General features: G+C 39.6%; 2 protein-coding genes across 3 annotated transcripts in view; both read left to right on the plus strand.

Moving 5' to 3' along the window:
- Window positions 1-529: 529 nt before the first annotated feature.
- Window positions 530-10702, plus strand: bsg (basigin). Of its 2 annotated transcripts, none has more exons than XM_046857315.1 (9): window positions 530-787; window positions 4998-5348; window positions 6040-6208; window positions 6991-7076; window positions 7210-7349; window positions 7713-7983; window positions 9103-9109; window positions 9198-9277; window positions 9400-10702. In XM_046857315.1, the coding sequence occupies exons 1-8, from the start codon at window positions 724-726 to the stop codon at window positions 9256-9258; spliced, it is 1149 nt and encodes a 382-aa protein (XP_046713271.1). In that variant the 5' UTR covers window positions 530-723; the 3' UTR covers window positions 9259-9277; window positions 9400-10702. The 2 variants fall into 2 exon arrangements, with proteins under 2 accessions (XP_046713271.1, XP_046713269.1); XM_046857313.1 differs by having other exon boundaries at window positions 534-787; window positions 9085-9109.
- A 3357-nt stretch (window positions 10703-14059) lies between these two features.
- The window catches only part of hcn2b (hyperpolarization activated cyclic nucleotide-gated potassium channel 2b), a 48122-nt gene continuing 38776 nt past the window's right edge, over window positions 14060-23405 (plus strand). Inside the window, exons 1-2 of the mRNA XM_046858275.1 lie at window positions 14060-15039; window positions 18326-18749. Of these exons, the coding sequence (XP_046714231.1) occupies window positions 14096-15039; window positions 18326-18749 (1368 nt within the window). The 5' untranslated portion in view covers window positions 14060-14095. The remainder of the gene's footprint in view (window positions 15040-18325; window positions 18750-23405) is intronic.

A 23405-nucleotide genomic window follows, 5' to 3' on the forward strand; every position in this document is an offset into this window, starting at 1 on the left:
CAGTGTATATATGTTTATATTTATTCCTAGTGTACTTGCTTACCAGCTTCTACACAATTTCCACTGTCATAGCCTTAATATTTGTTGCTGTCCATTTATCGACTTATATATTTTACATACTGTACATATATTTGCGTATTTATCTGGTCTTATCAATTTACACAATTACTACAATTTTGCATTTCTGGTAGCACCTGCACTATGCAATGATTATGCAATACTGTGCAATAAATATCTATCTATCTATCTATCTATCTATCTATCTATCTATCTATCTATCTATCTATCTATCATTTGGTCTATACAAACGATCACAAATCAAATTTAGGCCTTGAAATTCATTCAACATTCACTTTTTTGGGGCAATTTCTTTTTTTCTTTACATATGTTTATTGTTTTTTTTATTATTATTATTATTATTATTATTATTTGTTTATTATTTTGTTTTACACGTGTATTTATTTCCGTATTTCCGCGTTCCCTCCAGCTTCCGGGCGCCGGTGACGCAAAGACGCTCGCTGGGGTGCGTACGTGCGCGTTCTCGTGCGCGCGTTCTCGTCCGCCTCAGGATCAAATAGAGGACGACGAGCGGCCGAAGCGGTCAGAAGACAGAACACACTGCTACCGCGCGTTCAATCTCCCGGCTCGGGCGCTTTATTTTATTTACACTCACACATTAGGTTTTATTCCCGTTAAACGCCCGAGAATCGCAGAGGAGCCAGCATGCGTCTGCTGTGGGCTTTCAGTGCTCTTTTATTCAGTCTTCAGCAGGCCTCTGCGGAGACAGGTAAGCCTGGTGCCCACACTCACACATTAGCATGTTTTGTTTCGACGATTCGGTTTTGTTCTGTGAGGAAATTTGTTCTGACATCGAACGAATTTATTCTAGATGTGCAAAATGTAATATTTAACACCAAACCTGACATATTTTTTTTCGTTTTAGAGGCTTTTCTCGCGTTAATTAAATCACCTCATTTGGTTGGCGTGAACAGTTAGCCTGTTAGCTTGCTAGTCGGTTTAATTCGCGACATTATAACATCGCTGTGACGTCATATCGTGAATATTTATCGTTGGTAAGTTAGGGCGCTAGTAATAGTTTACAGTTTACAAAACGATTTTTTTAACTGAACAGGTTTTTATGTGTAAATCCCCCTTTTTATGAGTGTTTTGGTAACACCCCTTGTGTATTATACATTTCTGATTTAATATTTATATAATTTGTTAGACCGGATTAAACCAGCCTTTAACCAACACACGGATTTCTGGAAATATTTTACTTATATCTGATTAAATATCATCATATTGTTTTGTGTAAAAGATCTGTAAGATAAACATAAAAAAAAAAACACATGATCTTGGTTTAACAGTGGTGTAAACTAGGGTTTACCAAATGAATGATTCATGTAGAGGGTCATGTGATGAAGGTCTAATCTTTTTTCATGTTCTAGACATTTAGAAATGTTTTAATCTATGACATTATTCTTTCGAACCAAGTTTTTATTAGCTAAATATTTCCAAAAAAACAATAACCTGGTGTAAACAGGGGTTAACCAGAATAAACCGACAGCGCTGTGATCAGACCAATCAGATGGACGATGTTTTTTTCAGGCAGGTTTTGGTCTGGAAAGGATTTAACATAAGCTCATTATAACTTTCCAACCCTGTGGATGGACATGGTGCAGAAATCCACACCATGAAATATACTCCATATTGTGAGAGTTGAATCACAAATGAAAGTCATCAGCACCTGTTAATCCTCCCCTAATTAGCCTCGGGTTCACGGTTAGAAATAGAACCTGTTCACGGCAGGGTGAATGTGGGGGTGGGTGTGTGCGTGAGAGTTTTGCCACTGAGGTAAATCTACACTCAAATCCAGACACTGCTGTTAGATGACATCATGATGGGTTTGTTTTTGGCATCAGTTGTTTTTTCCCCATCTGTCACTTCAGGAACTGTGTGGGCTTTAGACTAACAGGTAAAGGTTGAGTGGACTGCACCAACACACACACACGAGCGCTCATGCTGTAGAGGCTCTAAATCAGAATTAAAATTTAGACCCCCCACGGGACTTCTTGTGCTCGGCTCAGCACAGGCTGGGAAACAACGTTAACGAGATCACGCAGGTATTTATCTGGAGCTGAATGGATCCAGTGTGATCGAGGCATCATGGCTGCCATAGCGACTGCCATTTTGTTCACAGGAGCAGAGATTTACACAAAGCAGTCGAGGAACATCCTGTACTTTTCAACCGAGCTGTAAAGCAATAAATTCCATGGTTTTAGTTTAAAATAAAAAAAATCTGTAATCATGACAAATTTAGATGCTTTTATTTGGCATATGTCTCCAAAATAAAGCTTCTGTTTTGGATTGTGGGAAAAGGTAATGTTGCAGGAGAGGACTATTGCACATGACCTTATTCAAATATTATTCCTACGGTTTCATTAAATATTTTTTTCTCTGTAGGGATAAATGTTAGTTATGAAAAATAATTAGTGTATATTCGAAATCCGGTTTGTATTGTGCGTTTTATGCTGTCAGATCTCTGTATTTGTCACTCAGTTTTGCCATGCAAATTACAGAGAAACAAACAAGCCTGCAGGTAGTTACTCGCATGGAATCGCAAGTTCATACAAGATCATAACAATGATTACAAACACCAAGGAAGATCAACCAGGGAGCCAAAAACCTGAATGTTTATTATTCTAAGTACTTTAATAGGTCTCCCGGGGTCACGCTCAGCTGCCAAGAAACATCATCATTATTATTAAGTGTTAAGATTGATTTTTACCAAGCAACCCAAAATCAATCAGGTTTTTTCCCAGTGTGCAAGGTTTTTGTTGAACTTTGATCCCAAGAAGTCAAACAAGCTTCTCATTTAAAACAGGTTTTTCCCCTCCATCATTCCACACCTATCGTAAGAACACAACCATTGTCCCCATCCCTTTAATATTTTCCATGATGATGCTCATTTAAAATTCCTGGAATCCTATACATTTTTTTACTGCAAAGTTCACTGGTGCACCACAGACTTTGAGCTCGAAGTGTTCCCATAAATGTTGGTGAGATCAGTTAGATATGCAGTTTTAGACATTACAGAATAATGTTGTTTTCTCTGGCCTCTATTTAGGGCGAGTCTGTTAGCGTTTATTTATTTTTTTTTATTATAATCACACAAACGCACTATATTGCTGAAAGTTTGTGAACACCTGAACATAACATTGGTATAGTTTAACATCCCATTTGCTCTTATGGTACCCTCCACTCTTCTGGGAAGTTCCACTAGACTCTTTAGAGATTTGTCTCCAGGTACTGATGTAGGTGAGGTGAGGAGGCCTGGGGTGCAGCGAGCATTCAAATTAATCTTCATTAGGGTTGAGGTTGGAGCTCTTTAGCAGTAGATCTTCCACTCATGCCCATGTAAAGCATTCAATTATGTTCTTATGTATCTTCCACCAAATCTAACCAATGTGAAGCAGATCTTCATTGCGCTGTCTTTGTGCACAGAGGCAATTTCATGCTAGAACAGGTTTGGGTCTTGTATTTTAAGTGAAGGAAAACTGGAATGCATCAATATACAAAAAAGGACTGCAGCTATCGATTTATTTTACTAATCACAGAAGGTGATAAGGGGACAGGGCGCACAACCAGTGCGTAGAAAGTGGTGTACACATGTTTCTAACCTCATTTTGTGCCAGTTTATAAACGAGACCCCAGAGCGGCCGAGAACTCAGCGGCCAGTGCGTCAGTAATAATGGTCCGTGGGGAAACAGTGCTCCATGTGTAGTTAAATGGACTAAATGATAACGAATTAAAATAAATGATTTGCATCAATGCCTTTTTATATATAAATTTTAATTACTCAAGTTAATAGCCGAATACAAAGATTTTCTAAACAAGTACCACATATTGCTAAGACTCAGGTATCCTGGTAATCTTGTTGCCTGTAGTGTATGAGGAGTATAGTTGTTATTTTTTGACTGGTACTCTTTAAGTAAATTCCTTCACAAAAAAAAAAAAATCTGAACATGAGCAGATACTTGCTGAAATTATATTTAATGAGGCTTTAGGCTTGGCTGACTACACTGTTAGTGATGTAAAGATAACCTTTTTAAAGGCCAAACAAATGCAGCTCATTCCAGTCTAAAGGCCACACGATATTCAATCGCATACATCAGCTGCTTTTGGGTTCACCAGTTGCGTTGGGTTGATTAAAATAGTGACATTCTACCAAACATTTGTGGACTCGGTGCTCTAGTATTGAAAAGATGCACTTTATGGACTAAAGTTTGTAAACACCTGAACATATACTTGATATCCTTTTTTTTATATTCTGTTCCACATTTAGTCCCCATTTGCACTTTTGATAACCTCCACTCTTCTGAGAATATGTTCCACTAGATTTTTGAGTGTGCATGTGGAGATTCATTCTCATGGGCGTTAGTTAAGTCAGGTACCGTTTTCGTGTTCATGATTATGGCCTTCTCATCATTGATGTTAGTTTGTTTACAAATCACACACGCACATGCTACCAGGTTGGACTACTCTGTATATTCTTTTGAGGAGTTCCATTGAAACTTCTCCACAGGGGTTCACATGGAACCGCCTTTGCGCACAGGCTTTGTTTACCCCCCCCCAAAAAAACACCCTCAAAAGAATCGTTGGAAGAATGTGACTTTTTATTCATTAGACGTTTAAGTATGTCGTGTTACATCAGTTGAGATCCTTCTAGGTTTCCTGTTTTACTTGTCAGTGTTTCCACAGTAAAATGTTTATCATTTTATGTTCTAGTTGTTATTGATTTGGGTATCTTGCAGTATCTATTCATTAATGCCAGGAACCTAACTAGCTTTGTTATTCTTTGAATTACCTTATTTGTTCTAACTATCTTCTTTTTTTTGTTCTTTGTTGCCTTTTTTTAATCCATAATTTCCATCACTTATTAATCACTTCTGATGAACTGCTTGCCCTGAATCCAAAAAAATCCATCTTGCGGACAGCGGGCTTCATAAAGTCGCCCATGTCTCAGACCAAAGTGATAGGTGACAGTGTGCTAATGCACTGCGAGGTCATAGGGAACCCAATCCCAGAGGTGCAGTGGTGGTTTATAGAGGGCAATGAGCCCAATGAGACGACTTCTCAGCTCTTTGAAGGAGCTCACCACGAGCGCTTAAGCATCAACACCACCTACATCCAGCATGGCGCCAGCACCCTGCTTCTCTACAATCTGACGTTCAACGACACCGGCGTGTACGAGTGCCGTGCTTCCAACGACCCCGACCGCAATGCCCTGGTGACACTGCCCAAAGTCAAGTGGATCCGCTCACAGGCCAATCTTATTGTGCTTGAAAGTGAGTGGTGAGGTACAGAGGAGCAGCAGCCCACAGATAGAGGATGTGAAGCCCTTTAGATTCCAGTCTTTTTACCCTTTTTACTGCTCTTCCCGTGTCTTCCCTTCCACCACAGACCAGCCCACAGTCTTTACCGTTACCCCAGTTAGCAAACCCAATGTGCTGCTATCTCTGATTATGTGAATGGTTTTCAGGTCTCTCCAGTATTTTATCGTTATTATTTTTATTAACCAACTTTTATTTCTTATAAGCTCAAATCGAGGCATTGGAATATAATGGTGTAAAGTAATTTTTCATTTTTGTAATTCTCTAAAATTACATGTTTATCATTTGAGTATTTCCTGAATTCCAGTCCACTTCCTAGTTGAATTCCCTCACTCCCATCTTTGTTGTATTTGTTCACTGCATTTTCTTTCCCTGCAACTTATAGTCCTAGTATTTATCTTTCCTTTTTAACCCATTTTCTTCTTTAATAAATATTTTTGTATTTGCTGTTTTATTACTGTGTAGTAAACATTTATGGAACTAAATAATTTGGGCTAAGTTACAGTAAGGTTTGTCAGGAGGCGTCTTTTACAGTTTAGATCATGTTTCATTTTATTTGATATAATTTTAAGCTTTTGAATCGATTGGTGATTTTAATCAGGGTTTTCATTTAAAACTGTTAACAGCATTTATTGCGACTTTTCAGAGCCTGTGATTGTGATTGATCCGAAAGAGGTGTTCAACCAGACATCTGCTACGCTAAGCTGTAATTTTACCAACCCGACATCTCCAGTCACAGGCACCCACTGGAAAAAAAATGGCAAGATCATCGAGAGCACCAAGAAGCAGAGCGGAGAGCTCTACACAGTTCACATGTATGTTCTCATTACACATACAACCCACACTGCTTTACTCACATGCTTTATATAAAAGATCCTAAACCAAGTGCAGTTCTATGCAGTAAGTTGTGTAAGCACTTACCTCAATTATGTAGGGATTGTACTGGTGTGCAGCTCTGCATGTAGACCAGAGCTGGCAGGGTTTCAATCGCCTCAACACTGACTGTAATTCCTTTATTGGATTACAATAGACATGAATGTTGTAACTGTGGTGATGCGATTGCAATGTGCCAAGTGGAAGCAGTTTGTTTTTATTTTACCTCCCTCTATCTGATTTCACCTCAACAATTGGGAATCTTGTGCTGTGCCCTGTTACAAAAGTCCAGAGAGATTTTACCATTGCTTTAGTCTGCCGAGGCTTAATCTCATTCAGTTTTTTGTTTAGGACAAATCTGACTATTGCAATTTGAGACAATTTGAACTGGGAAAATGTTAAACTTTGGGGTACTTCACATACATGGTAAATATTCAGCTTTCTGTTATTTGCACAAATTTCTTTTGGGTTGTACCACAAACAAAAAACAAAAAAAGAATTGTATTTTTCAGCTATGGGTAAGTGCAAGTTTAGCGATACCTGCCCTGGGGGTTAAGGCCAGTTGCTAATAAAGTATTTGTGTGTTTTTGATGTCATGATATGGGTTTTAAATTTCATTCTTAACATCTTAAAAAGGTCTCTAGCCTTAAAATTGGCTTGGTGAAACCTCTAGAAACCCTGTCAATTGTGTATTTTTTTTTCTTTTTTTTTTTTTTCTCTGCAGTATTCCAAAGATCGAGGCCAACTCTGGAAGGTATTCTTGCGTGTTCTTGTCCACTTCACCAGCTGAAGAATTCATCGAAGTGAAAAGTATGAATTTCTTTTGGAACATTTGTATTGTAACATTGACATTTAAACGTTTATGAAACTCTTATTTTCTGCAGCCAGATTTGGAGATTTTAACAATTGTCTGAATCAATGAAATGCTGTTTTGTTGCCGCAGGTCCCCCTCATATCACAGCCCACAAGCACTCTGAGAACGCTAACGAGAACGACAAGGCGGTGCTGACATGCGACTTCCACAGCTACCCCTTTGCCACTGACTGGACCTGGTTTAAGATCTCTGAGGGAGATGTCAAAATGGTACAGCTCTAATGTTCAGCATATACACTACATATTTAGATTTCTGTCCAGTCTGAAAAATTAAGTTCTTACACGGTCTGGAACTTTTGATAGTGCTGCAGGGGTTTCAGTCTACTCAAAGCCTGCATGCGCCTTTTTCAAAAGCATTTATGACTAGCTTTCTCGATTACGCTTTACAAGCGTTAAAGCTCCCTTTTAAATGGAATAAAAAAACGTCATTAGCTTTTAATTTTTTATTTATTTATTTTTTACTTCAGCTGTACAGTTAATTTTTTTTTATACAGGGTTTTGAGTGTTTAGGTTGCTCATGTTACCTTTGTGAATTCCTATACAAACACATTTTTATTCTTTTACATCACTCAGAGCATCAGCAATGGCACCAAAAAGTATTCCATCAAAAGCACCCCCTACAATTCCTCTCTGATCATCAGCGACCTGAATAACGAGGATGCTGGCGAATACAACTGCACCGGGGTGAACGACTTGGGACCAGCTACCGCCAAGATCAACCTACGTGTACGTAGCCGCTTGGCTGCTCTCTGGCCCTTCCTAGGCATTGTGGCTGAGGTCATCATCCTCGTCACAATCATCTTCATCTACGAGAAACGGAGAAAGCCTGACGAGATTACCGACGGTACGTCCCAGTCCCTTTTATTTAAGCGACTTTGCTTGCAGCCCACTGAATGTACAATGAATGTATGTGTTTTCAGTGATCAGATTATTTATTTATTTTCTTTGTTAAATGTATTTAAATGCCCAACTTTTTCATTTGTTGGCGTTTTTTGTTTTGGGAAAAGTATTTGTTTTGCAGTGATTTATTTGGGTATGTGTATTATTATTTACGTTGTTTATTTCTCTGTTCGCTGCTGCTTTTACGTTGTGGTAAGTGTTCAAAACTGCATGTCAGGCTGAAGTGGTTTTCGCCAGACTAGGATCATGGAGCAGTTATTTTTTTCTCTCCCTGTACAGTGCTTTTTTTTCCTGGCTTAGAGTAGCTGCTGATAGAACCGTTGACAAGCTCCCAGCTCTTTCATTGGTTTCTGGGAAATGTGTATGGGTGCGGGTTAAAAAAAAAACTTTGTAAAAACTTCTCTAATTTGTTTTGATTCCAAGTACATACAATGAAAGGGCTGGAAAAAGGCCGAACTCACTCAGGCTGGATTTGGTTTCATCCTCGTGTGTGTAGGTTAAATAACACGTCCCATTTTTAGGGCTCAGGAGACGTTTAGCGATATCGCTGTGCATGCTTTCTGCATCAAACTCTCATTGCATGGGTTACGCTGGTGTACTGCGGTTTTAACTGCTCAGGGACAGTGTGTATGAGGAGTGTGGGAGTTTAAAAGGGATTGACTGAGGTTGTCTGTCATATGGAGCGTTTTGAGGTTGCATGGGAAAAAAAAACTTTATGGGTTTCATATTTGTTCAGTTTTTTATGATGCATGTGTAACTGCATTGTGCATGGGATAATAAGTGTGTTATTCCACACTTAACCTGTATAATTATCTGAGTTATTGATACAGGTTAATAATTGATTAGATATTCTCAATTTATAATAGTAGATAAGCATTAAGCTGCGTGTTTTCATTTTGCTTTCATATAATATAGAAAAGCCAGTCATCCGATAGTTACATTTTCTAGTTATAAAATCAGATTTGATTTTATTTTTTTTTAAGTCTCATACAAGAATTAAATTTTTTTCCCCCACTTTCTCATGTGCTCTTCCTGCTGACTGTAGATGATGACTCTGGAGCAGCTCCACTGTAAGTCTCAATTTTTTTTTTTTCCACTTCAAATGTTTATTGAAACCCCACCCCCAGCAAATTAAAGAGGAAACCCATTGTGTTTCAGGAAGAGCAACTCTGCAACAAACCACAAAGAAAAGAACGTCAGACAAAGGAACTCCAACTAAGAGGAGACGAGATGAAGAGGTAAGTCGTCCCGAAGCAAAAACACCACACGCTGTTCTCCAAAACATCTTCCAGAGATCAAACGTTTTCAAAGCACATCACGTACAAAACATCGCCCTTTGTGTTTTTCTTTCCACACCCAGGTATCCTGATGATGACTACTAACCAAGATTCAAGAAAAGCATGAAGTTGTCGTGTGGCTCCTCAAGATCGTGCTCTGAGAATATTTTTTGTTCTTTTCAATAACCTTTTTTCTGCTCGAGTGCAAAAGTCCTGAGATATTGATCGCTCTCTCTCTCTCTCTCTCTCTCTCTCTCTCTCTCTCTCTCTCTCTCTCTCTCTCTCTCTCTCTCTCTCATTTTTTCTCCGTACTTTTCTTAAGTATTCCTGCTCTCTGTATTGTGCTGCCAGCGAACGTGTTCTTTTGGGGGGGGAAAAAACTAATCTAGGATTTGGGGGTGTGGCAGGGAGGGGCAGTTGTGGGAGGGCCTGGTTTAAATGCATGATTGTAATCTTGCTGTAGAAGTGTGTTATAGTGAAACTCTTCGTGTGGGAATGATTAATTGATGATTTTTTTTATTGGCTTCTTCTACTGTGCCACACAACTTTAGCTTGGATAAAAACTGTTAAGTGTGATCAGCTCCATCCTGCCTCAGAAATCAGCTCTGAATTAAATACAGCCAGTTTGTGTTTGAGAACAATTTGATAACCAGGCTATTGTAGTACCTTTTATATATTCTAAAAGCCTATATATATAAAATCTCTATCTATATAAAATCTCCGTTTGGCAGCATGGGATGTGCAGAGGTTCGGTGTGTTCCGCTATTCTTGATGTCCAAAGCAATGGTTTGAAACGTTCTTCTGTGTAGTTCTTTTTCATTTTTTTTCCTGTAAGCCTTAACATTCTTTTCTTTTTTTTTCATACATGCTTAATTTTTTAGCTCTAGATATATTAACACATTGCAGCACACATCCAACTACATGCTGTTGCAGTATATTGACTTGCACTGTTCTAGTTCACTACAGAATGCCACTGTCCTGTCCTAATGCTAATGTTGGAGTTTGATGGCAGCAGTAAACCTGCATCGATGAGGACCAAGCGTGCATACTTTGCCATTTTATAATTCAAATGATTATCCAGTACTAATCCAGAATAAAGCAGAATATTTAGTACCATAATTATTGAATACGTACATGTGCCATTTAGCTGAAGTATTTTTTTTTCCCCCCCCACTGAGAGTATTCATCCTCCCTGTAAGAAAATCCAGAAGTTGTTCTGTCCCTAAAATTATGACTGAACTTGTGCCATTTTGTTTCAAAGGCATGTTGAATATTAAGAACGTATTGAGTTGGTGTAAATTATTTTGCCTTAGAAACATAGAAAATCTTTACAGTCAGCTTTACTGACCTGCACACTCTTAATAAAGTTATTTGGTTTGATTTTAACGTCAGTCTGGCCTGGTCGATCGCGTCACACGTTCCAGTGTGTGCTGTTACGTGATATTTTCTGTGGTTAAAAACTTTGATTGCATGTCACCGTTATTCCTTAGTGACTTTGTGCACGAGGAATCCCTGTGTATGCACTTTTTATGTTTCATAGATCCTCGAACAAGTTTGTCGATCCTGCTCACTTTAACATGCACTCAAATTGGCTTTGGATTTACTGACTTGCTGTCTGGAAAGGAATTGCTCCAAATATTAAAAAAAAAAAATCACTTTGAAATGAATTCAAAATATTGTTTTATTTCAGTCCCATTTACATGTTAAATAGAGATCTACCCAACAAGTGGTTTATGGAGGGCAGGGAGGCTCTCTACTTTATAGGGAGCAGAACTTTGGATCAGTAAGAGAAGGTCATGTGGTCTGTGGAGTCTGAATTCAATTCATTTGTGTTATTGTAGTGCTTTTTAACAATAAACATTGTCTCAAAACAGCTAATCACTTAACCAGTGGTGAGGGAAAAACTCCCTCAGACTTAAGAGAACTCCAAAAGGAAACCCATCATCCTGTCTGTTCATTACAGTTCCATCATTAATGAGGTGTACTCTTTAGTGATGGACGCTTAAATGCGGAACTGTTTATGATCCTGAACTATTTTAGCAGACTGTTGATATTACAGCCCAAATCCAACGTCAAAGTTCTTGAGCAAGAGCCAGAAGGTAACACAGACATGAGGGACACATGGGATAAGAGACACCACAGTCAACAAACCTGAGTGAAGGTGTGATGGAGGAGACAATGCATCCAAAAATTCCAGTTTTAAAACACTGTCCATGATCCCTCCAGATCTGATTCTTTACCTCACAAACACCTGCTGACTAAAGACTCGACTAAATATGTTTTCAGCCTCGAACACCGAGACTGTGTTCCCAACAGTGAATCCCAAACACTGATTAAAAGGTTGTTCCATAACAGGTTTCTAAGAGAAACATCTGCCCCCTGCTGGAGTCTTCATTATTCGAGGTACCAACAAATAGCCTGCACTTTTTGAACTAAGTAGGAGCACCATATTGTCATGTGTATTTCTATTGCGCTTTTCACAACAGACATTGTCTCAAAACAGCTTTACAGAATTTAACAGTTAAAGTGAATGATGTTTATTTATCCCTGATGATCACCATGGAGACTGTGGTGAAGGAAAAACTCCCTTAGATGTTATGAGGAAGAAACCTATAGTCTTTAAACTCTACAGAACACTGGAGAGTGAGAACTAACATGAGCACTGGAGTGTGTGATTATGAGTGATGATCTTTCTACAGTCATTTGTGGTTATAAAACCAGGAGCTACTGAGCAACTCATAAAATAGCTCAACATCTGAGATCATCACAAATCCAACACCAGCTTCTCCATGCCAGAGCCTTTAAACATTCAAAGAGGTCCAGTGTCCAAACTCCACACATGAAGTGGAATCCAAATGGCACTGGTACGTCTCTAGATGGTTCAGGATGTTTGTAGGCATCTACTTCTTTAAAGTTCCACAATCTTCATGAGGTGAGACGTGACTGGGGCTGGAGCAACCTCAGGATAGGGAGAGAAAAAAAAGCAGTGGAGAGAAATATTGGTACAGAAGTTCACTCAGATACTGCGGCGTGAGAGCGTTAAGTGCTTTATACGTCAGTAGTAGTTTTATACTCTTGCTGCTGCATTCTGAACTAACTGAAGCTTATTTCTGCACTTACTCCAACACCCAGACAGTAAAGCGTTACAGTAGTCTAATCTAGATGTTACAAAAACATCAACTAGTTTTTCTGCATCCTGTAACAACATCATATTTCTAAATTTTAGCAAAATTTTTAAGGTGAAAGAAGGAGATCCTGATGATATTATTCACGTGAGACTCAGAGGAAACACCAGGGTCAATAATCACACCAAGAGACAGCATACAGAATATAAAAACACCATCCAGAGATCCTCACCTGAGTAAAAGAACTTCTGTCTTGTCCGAGTTAAGCAGAAGTTTTCAGGAATCCACTGTCTAATGTCCTTTACACGTTCCTCAACATTGTTAAGCTGATCTCTCTCGTCTCACCTGTGTAGCATCCAGAGACAGCATACAGAATATAAAAACATCGGGCCTAAGACAGATCCAGAGTGTTGAACTTATTCCAAAGTGATGGCTGCCTCAGGGTAGGAAAAGAGGTGGATGAATTGATGCAGTCATCATAACTACTACATATCCTACAAGCCTGTGGGGGTATTGTTTTGATCTGGGGTTGCTTCAGTTGGTCAGGTCAAGGTTCAGCAATGTCGTGAACTCCTTGTTGATGAGAATGTTCAGAGGAGATGGGCCAGACTGAGATCTGCTCCAATCAGCCACGAGCAGGAATATGCTTCTACAGTGACTACAGGTCTTTATCCAAAATCTTGTGCTTCTTTCTGAACTAATCATTCCACATTTAGTTCCCATTTACTCATAATAACCACCACTCGATGCTGTGGAGATTCATTCAGCCACAGGGGTGTTGGTAAAGTCAGGTAGTGATGTAGGTGAGAAAGTGAGGAGGCCTGGGGTGCAGTCAGAGCTCTATAGCAGAAGATTATCCACTCCAGGTCATGTAAAGAAGATCCGCATGGTGCATAGAGGCGTTGCCGTGCTGGAACGTGTTTTGGTCTTCTAGTTCAAGTGAAGGGAAAATGTACATTATAAGTGTAATTCAGGTGTTTTAGTACTTTTGGTTTTATAATATGGATTGATCCAATCAAATAAATGATTCTGGTTAAAAGAATATGATGCACGTTTCCACGAAACACGTTTCTTATTGCACTGTATGAAGGCGTGTTCAGTGAACCCACAGCAGCAGCAGCAGCAATATTCAGGCCACAAACCCCAAGCCAGATCAAACATGCAGTTTTCCTGCTTCCCGCCAGGTGGCGCATTTGGTTCAAGAATCGTGTGGATAATTGTTTGAGCATGGCTCTGATCAGAGGGTCTTTATTTTCTACATTAAATTAGAAAATTCAGCAGCCACACATTAATTATTAATATACAACTGACTTTACTTGTATACAGTGTTTTTAATAATAAAAAATATTTTATTATAATTTATTTCTATTGTGTATCCTGGTGACAGCAGATGCGCTTTTATTGCTCTCTTCTTAAAAATGTAACTCGATTCGTGTTCTGTAAATCAAAATACTACTAAAAATAAAGATAATGATGTTGATGATGATGATGTTCTACATTTTTAGCACCAGTTGCTCTCTCTCTCTCTCTCTCTCTCTCTCTCTCTTAATTTATTCTATAGTAAATATATTCTGATGAACAGCTCAGTTTTTTTTGTTTTCTGGGCTGAAGGCGCTCGTGGCTGCGCACGCAGTTCACGGATGCCGCTGTAGCCATGGCAACGCGCCGTGCGCGCGGGCTCTCCTCCACAGTCGGTGTCGTCGGGGAGAAGTCGTCAGTCCGCGTTGTCGCGTCTCCGCCTTTAGACCCTCAGTCTCCACCCGGTGCACTGAGCCGTTTCGGCGCAATGGACGAAGCGGAGGACGGCGACGAAGACCGCGGACGCGAGCGACGTTCGAGGGCCGAGAGCGCAGGCTTGACCGACCATTCCACGACCAGGAGCTCGACGACAGGAGGTGGAGTAGCGCAGACCCAGACCTCCACCAGCAGCGCCGGCGGTTCAAACGAGCTTCGTGCGCCGCGCGACTCGGACCGCGTGCCCGTCTCTCTGTGCCAGGGCGACGCGTGCGGGTTCGGCTTCGGCTTCAGCTTCGCGAGCAACGACGATGACACGAGAACCTCAGCCACCAGTGCTGATGCGGAGCAAGAAGACGGAGTCGAGGAGGAAGTGGAGGAAGAGGAGGAGGTGGTGGTGGAGGAGGAGGAGGACGACGTCGGCATGAGACGCGCCGCGAACGGAGACTGCAGGAGAGACACGAGCTCGCCTTCACTCATCTCCAAGCAGGAGAAGCAGACAGGTGGCTCGATCACACCTGACGAGAGAAGAGCTCCCAGCGCGTTCCCTTTCGCCACCATGGACGGTTCTATTACGCCCACCGGCACCGGGGCCGCCGAACCGGACAAGAAGGACCCTCGAGTGGCGTTTTCGAGCTCGAGCACCGCGCAGCTCTCCAAGGCCGAGGATGGACAGATGAGCGCGGAGGACGGAGAGGCCAGGGACAGTCAGACCTACATGCAACGGCAGTTCAGCTCCATGCTCCAGCCCGGGGTCAACAAATTCTCCCTGCGCATGTTCGGCAGCCAGAAAGCGGTGGAGAAAGAGCAGGAGAGGGTCAAATCTGCCGGGAACTGGATCATCCATCCGTACAGTGACTTCAGGTATTTTCTGTAGGGTTTATAAGTCATATAAAATCATACCTGCAAACATACAAACAAATAAAAATCTCATGTCCCTGGTTATGTGCGTCCGTTTAATGTGAACAGAACTTCAAAAAACAACTATTCGAATATCCAACTCAAATCCTTCACATACAGGAGGAAACTACGGGCTGTTAGCTGAACTTTTTATTTTCAGGGATATATGTCTATATGTTTGCACTGAACGCATGTAAGGAAATGATGAGGTGAGAAGAAACCAGGCATGACTGTAATCAGTAGAAGGTGCGTGTAGTAATTTCTCTTCTAGATATGGGTCCATGAGGGCTTAGCTTTGGAGGAAGGAGACAGTAAAGTCAGACATTAGACGCGTTCGTGCTTCATTATTAGCACTTGTCTGAACTTCAAATGCCTCACTATTCTCCATATCTGCATGACGAATAATAATAATAATAATAATAATAATAATAATAATAATAATAATAATAATAATAATAATAATAGTAAATTCCGACGGGCTGCTGGTATTCAGTCAAGTGCTAAATAGTCTCACAAAAATAGTACGCCACCTACAGTAACTATGGAAACCTGTGGTGGTGGTGGTGTATTTTGAGATAGTATTTAGTATGCGGTTTGGGACGCAGCCCATGGCGTTAATTAAAGCGCGATCACGGTGTAGGGATGGACACGATTTCAGCACCAGGGACAGCACCATGTCGTCATCGCTCATCAATAAAGTCATATATAAATATAAACAATTAAAAGAGGACGTTCCTGTTGGAGTCTCCATTGCCACACCTTGGCTGTGTATTTCCTTGTGCCGACCTTGGTCAGGGAGAAGATGTATAGGGACTACAGGCAAGATATATACAAGGCTTAAAAACAATAAAATTGTATGATGTCACGCATATGATGTCGGTGTGTATGACAGCTTTTTTGTACTATTTGGTAATTATTTTTGTACTAATTTCTATTTATTATAATATACACCCGTAGAATATTGCAGAATCTACAATCCTGAAAGTGAAGCTATTCTGTTTGCTGTTTTGTGTCCGTGTTTCCGCAGACAAACTGATTATTCACCATGCATTCTTCATGAGTTTATTTACATTTATGAGCCCTGGAATTATCTCTGTCCCCTTTCATTAACCACCTACACTCTTCCAAACACATTCAAGCAAATAAAATTCCAGTCATAATGAACAGAAAGGTAACACGCTGAGGTGTAGAAGTCTGAAGCCGCTGAGAGGTACTGAGCTTTTTTATTATATCCAAATAATTCCCACTTCTTGGATCATTTAAAAGCTGTGATTCTTAAAAAATCATTTGCGCTCCTTAATACTAGTCAGGAAGATACACAGCAAAAAAAAAAAAGCAATTAGGAATTGTTCAAAAGCTATGATTGTTCTATGAAAGCTTTAGCCTCCTGACACACACTAATGGATGAAAGTATTTGGACACATTTCCAGCCCTATGCGGTTCTTCTGCAGACTGTTAGCACAAAGTTGGAGTCACACAATTGAATAAGACGAGTTTGAGTGCATTTGGTGGAATGGCATTTTTTCCTTCACTTAAACTAGGAGACCTAAAGAGGAATGAAAGTCAGTAGGAGTAAGAATGTGTGTGAATGAGAGGGAGTGCAGTGGAGGGGTGCGGTTGCAGGGAGAAGAGGTGGAGAAGGTGGAGGAGTTCAGGTACCTGGGGTCAACAGTGTAAAGTAATGGAGAGTGTGTTAGAGAAGTGAAGAAAAGAGTGCAGGCAGGGTGGAGTGGGTGGAGAAGAGTGATAGCAGGAGTGATTTGTGATAGAAGAGTATCTGTGAGAGTGAAAGGGAAAGTTTATAGGACTGTGGTGAGACCTGAGATGTTGTATGGATTAGAGACAGTGGCATTGAGTAAAAGTCAGGAGGCAGAGCTGGAGATAGCAGAGCTGAAGATGTTGAGATGTTCGTTGGGAGTAAAGATGATGGACAGGATTAGAAGAAATGAGTTTATTAGAGGGACAGCGTGTGTAGGACGATTTGGAGACAAGGTGATGGAGGTGAGATTGAGATGGTTTGGACATGTGCAGAGGAGGGACATGGGGTATATCAGTAGGAGAATGCTGAGGATGGAGCCACCAGATAGGAGGAAAAGATGAAGAACAAGGAGGAGGTTTACGGATGTGGTGAGGGAAGACATGCAGGTAGTTGGTGTGACAGAGGCAGATGTAGAGGACAGGGGGGTATGGAGATGGATAATCTACTGTGGTGACCACTAATGTGAGAAGCAGAAAGAAAAAGAAGAAGAAACTAGCAGACCTAAACCTGTTCCAGCATGACAATGCTCCTGTGCACAAAGATCTGCTTTACATGAGTTGAAGTGAAAATCTCCTGCTATAGAGCTTCAACCCTTTGGTGAACACTGACTGCACCCCAGGCCTCCTCACCTTCTCACCTACATCAGTACCTGACTTTACTAACACACTTGTGGTTCGAAGGAGCACAACTTTCCACAAATTCTAGTGGAACATCTTCCCAGAAGAGTGGAGCTCATTATAACAGTAAATGGAGACTGGAATATCTTTTCCGAATGCACGCAGCAATCTTATGGTCAGGTGGCCACAAATCGTTGGCCATAAAGTGTATCAGTATTGCAAAGGTAAATATTGAAATAATCAGTAACACTGAATGTGACGTGCGGCTCTGAGCCGGCGCTCTGATAACATAAAAAACAATTCAACACTTTATAGCTTTTAGCAGCTTGTCCCAGTTTTATGAGCTATTTAGAGTGTGTAAATCACAGTAGACCTGAATCTAGAAAGCACCAGAAATTTTAAAGAAAAAGGTATTAATAATATTTGATTGCAAATTCTCATAAATGCAAAGTACGCAATCATTAGGGCTGCAGTTCTATTAGTAGAAGCAGAATCTCTGTATATCCGTTTGATTGAGATGTTTTGGTTGCATGTGCTCTTTTTATGACGTCATGTACACAGAGTTTCAGCAAAATAATTGCCACAGTGTGTTTTATATATATATATATATGGATGCACTGTACATGTGTTTAGTAAGTGATAAAGTCTGTGTCAGAAGACAGTTATTCTGCTCCTTCCTGGAATGCTGTTATAAATAAATCTGTAATTTGAGCTGCTCATTGAATCATCGTTTCAGTGAGTCTGTTCAGTGATCTTCAACTTTTGGCCTTCGTGTCATCTTTTCGAGTTCAAAAATCTCACAACCTCCTTTCAAATGTGATTCTATTCAAAACAGTTCCTCATAGGCCTGTGTTTCTGTCTCTCCTCCCTGTAGGTTCTACTGGGACTTCACGATGCTGATGTTTATGGTGGGCAACCTGATCATCATTCCGGTCGGTATCACCTTCTTCAAGGAGGAGACCACCACCCCCTGGATTATCTTCAATGTAGTCTCGGACACTTTCTTCCTCATGGACCTGGTGCTCAACTTCCGCACGGGCATCGTCTTCGAGGACAACACGGAGATCATTTTGGACCCCAAAAAGATCAAGCAAAAGTATTTGCGGACTTGGTTTGTAGTAGACTTCATCTCATCCATCCCTGTGGATTATATTTTTCTTATTGTGGAGAAAGGCATCGACTCGGAGGTTTACAAGACGGCGAGGGCGCTGAGGATCGTGCGCTTCACTAAAATCCTTAGTCTGTTGCGGCTTCTGAGACTTTCCAGACTTATCCGTTACATCCACCAGTGGGAGGAGGTAAGAGCAGTGAGGAGATCAGAATCAGTTTCACAGTATTTACTGCCAAGTTTGTTTCCACTTACAAGTCATTTGTTTTGGTGACAGAAGCTTCCAGTTGCACAAGTAAAAGGAAATAAAAAAACTAAATAATTAAAAAAGAATAAAAGTTATTGTAAATTTTTATAACGAAAATAAATAGAATATTATTGCACAAAAAAGTACAGATTTAGTAAAATTGGTATTGCACATATGTTTTATTTTATTGCACAATGGGGAGAGTGTTTAAGTGTTCATTAGGAACATTGCCTGGGGAAAGAAACTGTTCATGTTCCTGCTGTGATACGATAAAAAATTAGATTTTGTTTGTCATAGACGTTGCTCTGGGTCTGTCCTGAATTCTCCTGAATGAGACTCGATCCCTGGCTCACAGTCTGTCTGGAATTTTGCGTGTTCTTCACATGGGTAGACAAAATTTACAATTCTTGTCTAAATAATAATAATAATAATAATAATAATAATAATAATAATAATAATAATAATAATATTAATAATAATAATAACAATATATATATATATATATATAATTTTAATATATTTTATTTTTGGTAGTAGTGGTAATTAGCATTTTGCATAATTATTAAATAATTGCAAGGATAAATTCTTTTTGTTTCTGAAAAACTTTACTTATAATAACAAGTTCAAAAACTACAAATCTTATAGATTTTTTAGTAAATTAATTAAAGTACAAAGAAATCAGGCAAACACACACACGGTCAGCGTATTGCCTGAGATGTTTTAAATTATTTTTTCTTTATTTGGGTAATTTTTTGCCCAGGTAAAATCTCTAATTGCTAAAATTTACAATAAAAATGGTATAAGAGGTAAATTCCGTGTGTACTGGTGCATCTCAATAAATTAGAATATCATTAAAAAAGTTGATTTATTTTAGTAATTCAATACAAACATTTTTAACTGGTATATTATATAGATTCATCACACACACACTGATTTAATTCAAGTGTTTATTTCTTTTTATTTTGATAATTAGGACTTACAGTTGATGAAAAACCAAAATTCAGTATGAGAAAATGAGAATATTGTGAAAAAGTTGAATATTGGAGACTCGTGATGTCACACTGTAATCAGCTCATTAAATCCAAACACCTGTAAAAGTTTCTTGAGTCTTTAAATGGTGTCTCAATCTGGTTCAGGCTCCACAATCATGGGGAAAAATTGCTGACTCAACAGTTATCCAGAAGACGATTATTGACCCCCTGCACATGGAGGGTGAGACACAAAAGATCATCACTATAGAAGCTGATGTTCACAGACTGCTGGATCCAAGCACATTGATGGAAAGTTGAATGGAAGGAAAAAATGTGGTAGAAAAAGGAGAAACGAAGCTCATTCAAGAGTTTGTGGAGATTCAGGAGCCTCCACACACAGACGTCTCCATGAACTACAACTGACTCATTCCTCATGTCGAGCCTCTGCTAAACCAGAGACAACGTCAGAGGTGTCTTACTTGGGAAAAGGACAAAAAGGACTGGACTGTTGCTCAGTGGGACAAAGTCGTCTTTTCAGATGAAAGGAAAGAAAATTTAGCATTTAATTTAGAAATTAAGGTCTCAGAGTCTGGAAGAAGAAGAAGAAGAAGAAGAGAGGAGAAACACAGAATTCAAGCTTCTTAAGGTCCAGTGTAAAGTTTGCACAGTCAGTGGTGGTTTGTGGAGTCGTGTCTTCTGCTGGTGTTGGTCCACCGATTTTTATCAGGTCCAAGGTCAGCACAGCCATCTAGCAGGTTTTAGAGCACTTCATGCTTCCCTCTGCTGACCATCTTCATGGAGATGGTGATTTCATTTTTCCAGCAGGATCTGGCACCTGCCCACACTGCCAAAAGCACCAGAAGTTGGTTACCAGTGTTGGTGTGATTGACTGCAGCAAACTCTATTCTCTATCTGAATAGAGAATCTCTGGCATATTGTCAAGAGGAACATGAGAATCACCTAATCACCTCCATGCCACAGACTGACCACCTCAGCGGTGCCACAGACTGATCTCCTCCATGCCACAGTCTGATCTCCTCCATGCCACAGTCTGATCTCCTCCATGCCACAGTCTGATCTCCTCCATGCCACAGTCTGATCTCCTCCATACCATGTACAATTGAGGCAGTAATTAAAGCAAAAGAAGCCACGACCAAGTATTGAGTACAGATACAGTAAATGAACAGACTTTCCAGAAGGCCAACAATTAACTCAATTTTTTTTATTATTTTTTTTTTTTATTATTTTTTGAGATGGTAAATTAGTGGGTTTTTTAAATGTAAGCCAAAATCATCAAAATGAAAAGAAACACTTGAATTATATCAGTGTGTGTGTGATGAATCTATAGAATATACCAGTACATTTTTTTGTATTGAATTACTAAAATAAATCAACTTTTTAATGATATTCTAATTTATTGAGATTCTCATGTATTATCCACAAAACCCTGCTAGTGTGAAGTGGTGGTGAGCAGCAGGTCTGTTTATTACCTCCATGTCCCTCGTTTACGCCCAGCTGAATATTCTCATTCATATATACTGTATATAAATGTTTATCGCACACTATCTACCTCTTCGACAGCGACCTATTTATACTACTGCTTCAGGTATATAAACTACAAACGCACTGGTTTCAACGTCACCTTTATGCCATCTGTCCTACACTCTGTGAGACTAAACAAATGCAATTGGTTAAAGACAGCCTTGTGTCATGTATGGCGTTTCGAGCACATCAGGGGGTGTGATGGGAAAAGGGGAAAAGAAACGCCTTCAGTTTCAGTGTTTGGGTTGAAAAAAGGAGCTGATGTAAATGTAAACTGGTGTCTCATACAGATTTCAATCGTAGGTTAGATGACATCAATTAAATGAGGGTCTGTTTAATGTTGATTTATTAATTAATCAATTAAAAGAAAGTCACTAAACACTCAACACTGTTTAATTCAATACAATTCAATTCGATTCAATACACTGCAATTTAATTGAGTTTATTGTCATATGTACAGTGGTATTATGCGTTGTTTATACCATACAATAAAATTCTTACTCTGTGAGCAGCCTTTAACATCAATTATAAAAATATAAATTAGTTAAAAAGACACAAAACCCAAATTGCAAATGTACATATGTATAATGCAAATGCATAAATAGTGCAAATGCAAGAAACAGAAGTGTGTGTATAACGTCATAGATATGTGCAAAGTCCTGCAGATGAAGCTTGAGGTAAACACCTGAGAGCTGAGGGTTCAGGGGTTTGCTCAGGGGTTTAGAAGTGACAGTGTGGTGCTAAAGGGCTTTAAACTCACAACCTTTTTTACTTGTAAGTCCAATGATCTTATCACTGTACCACTACGTCCCTCAATAATACTCCACTATATATATATATATATATATTCTATTAATTACACCAAATACTGTATTACTTTATTTATCTACATTCCCACATTATCACCTTCACAATAGTCTCCATGCACAGTAATGCATTGCTCCTGTCCCTCCTGTCTCTTCTGGAATGTGTTCTATAGGATTAATAATAATGCCATAATAATCATTTGAATATTATTAGTATTATTATTATTATTATTATTATTATTATTATTATTATTATTATTATTATTATTGTATCTGTTTGCATGTTATTTATTAATTAATTAATTTTTTTAGCAAACTTCTTAGGCATAGTCTCGATCTATCGTTAGTTTTCATACTTAGGACAAAATAAGTTCACTTCTATATCATTCTCTCAGGGACAGAGAACGTCCTGATGTTCCTGTCCTTGAGCTGCTGTTTTTAAGCTATTCCACTTTAGTTCACAGAAACATCCATCTAAAGTGACTCCAGCGTACAAAGCGTCTGAACTTCTTTGCCTTTCCTTTATCTATAAAATAAATCCAAATTTGTCATTCATCCGAGTGCCAACAGCATCAGAGGAAAGAAAGGCATTTATCTCATTCATGAGCCTTCACCTCTCGTCACTGCAGAACGCTCTTCAGAGCTGCTGTAATGGAACATCCTGCCTATTGTATTCAGCTTTTACTTTACATATGAAAAGAAACCACAATGCTGGTCTCAAACGAGCAGGAGAGGTGGTCTGTTAATACCCCCGGGGGCTTTTGTTAAAGATTGTTCAGGCATGTCGGCTTTAGAAGCCTGGGGGTTATAACTGTAATGTATAATAAGCTCCAGTGCTCCAGTGGTGACAAAAGGAGAAGCTTCAGGAATAAAATGCATATGAAATGTGCACAGGAAACCCCCTAACCAGTAATGTATATTTTTATAAACACAGACGTGTAGTGGAATAAATCACAGTGCTGTGTGGGATATTCTCGATTCGTTTAGGAACCTAATTACAGACCATACGGTCGGTCAACAATCTGTAGACTTGTTACAATTCTTCTAAGATCATCAAACCAAACTGTTTCTTTGGATTCAAGAGAGTGGGGCATTGGACTTTGGATCCACACCAAGCTGCCACTCCTGGGCCCCTGAGCAAGGCCCTTAACCCCATAGGTGCTCAGTTATATAAATGTGATGTAGTTAATGATGATTTGGTGCTCTGAGTGGCTGATGAAGTTCTCCTCAAAGGGAATCCACTCACTGGAGGATGGCTCCACATGACCAGTTATAAAGAT

This window comes from Silurus meridionalis, chromosome 9 (genome assembly GCF_014805685.1).
Source record: "Silurus meridionalis isolate SWU-2019-XX chromosome 9, ASM1480568v1, whole genome shotgun sequence".
Taxonomy (NCBI): Eukaryota; Metazoa; Chordata; class Actinopteri; order Siluriformes; family Siluridae; genus Silurus; species Silurus meridionalis.

Coding starts and splice junctions, on each gene's coding strand:
- bsg (XM_046857313.1), top strand. CDS start 724: ATGCGTCTGCTGTGGGCTTTCAGTGCTCTTTTATTCAGTCTTCAGCAG. Junction 7,984..9,084: donor GCCTGACGAGATTACCGACG/GTACGTCCCAGT, acceptor TGCTGACTGTAG/ATGATGACTCTGGAGCAGCT. Junction 9,110..9,197: donor GACTCTGGAGCAGCTCCACT/GTAAGTCTCAAT, acceptor ATTGTGTTTCAG/GAAGAGCAACTCTGCAACAA.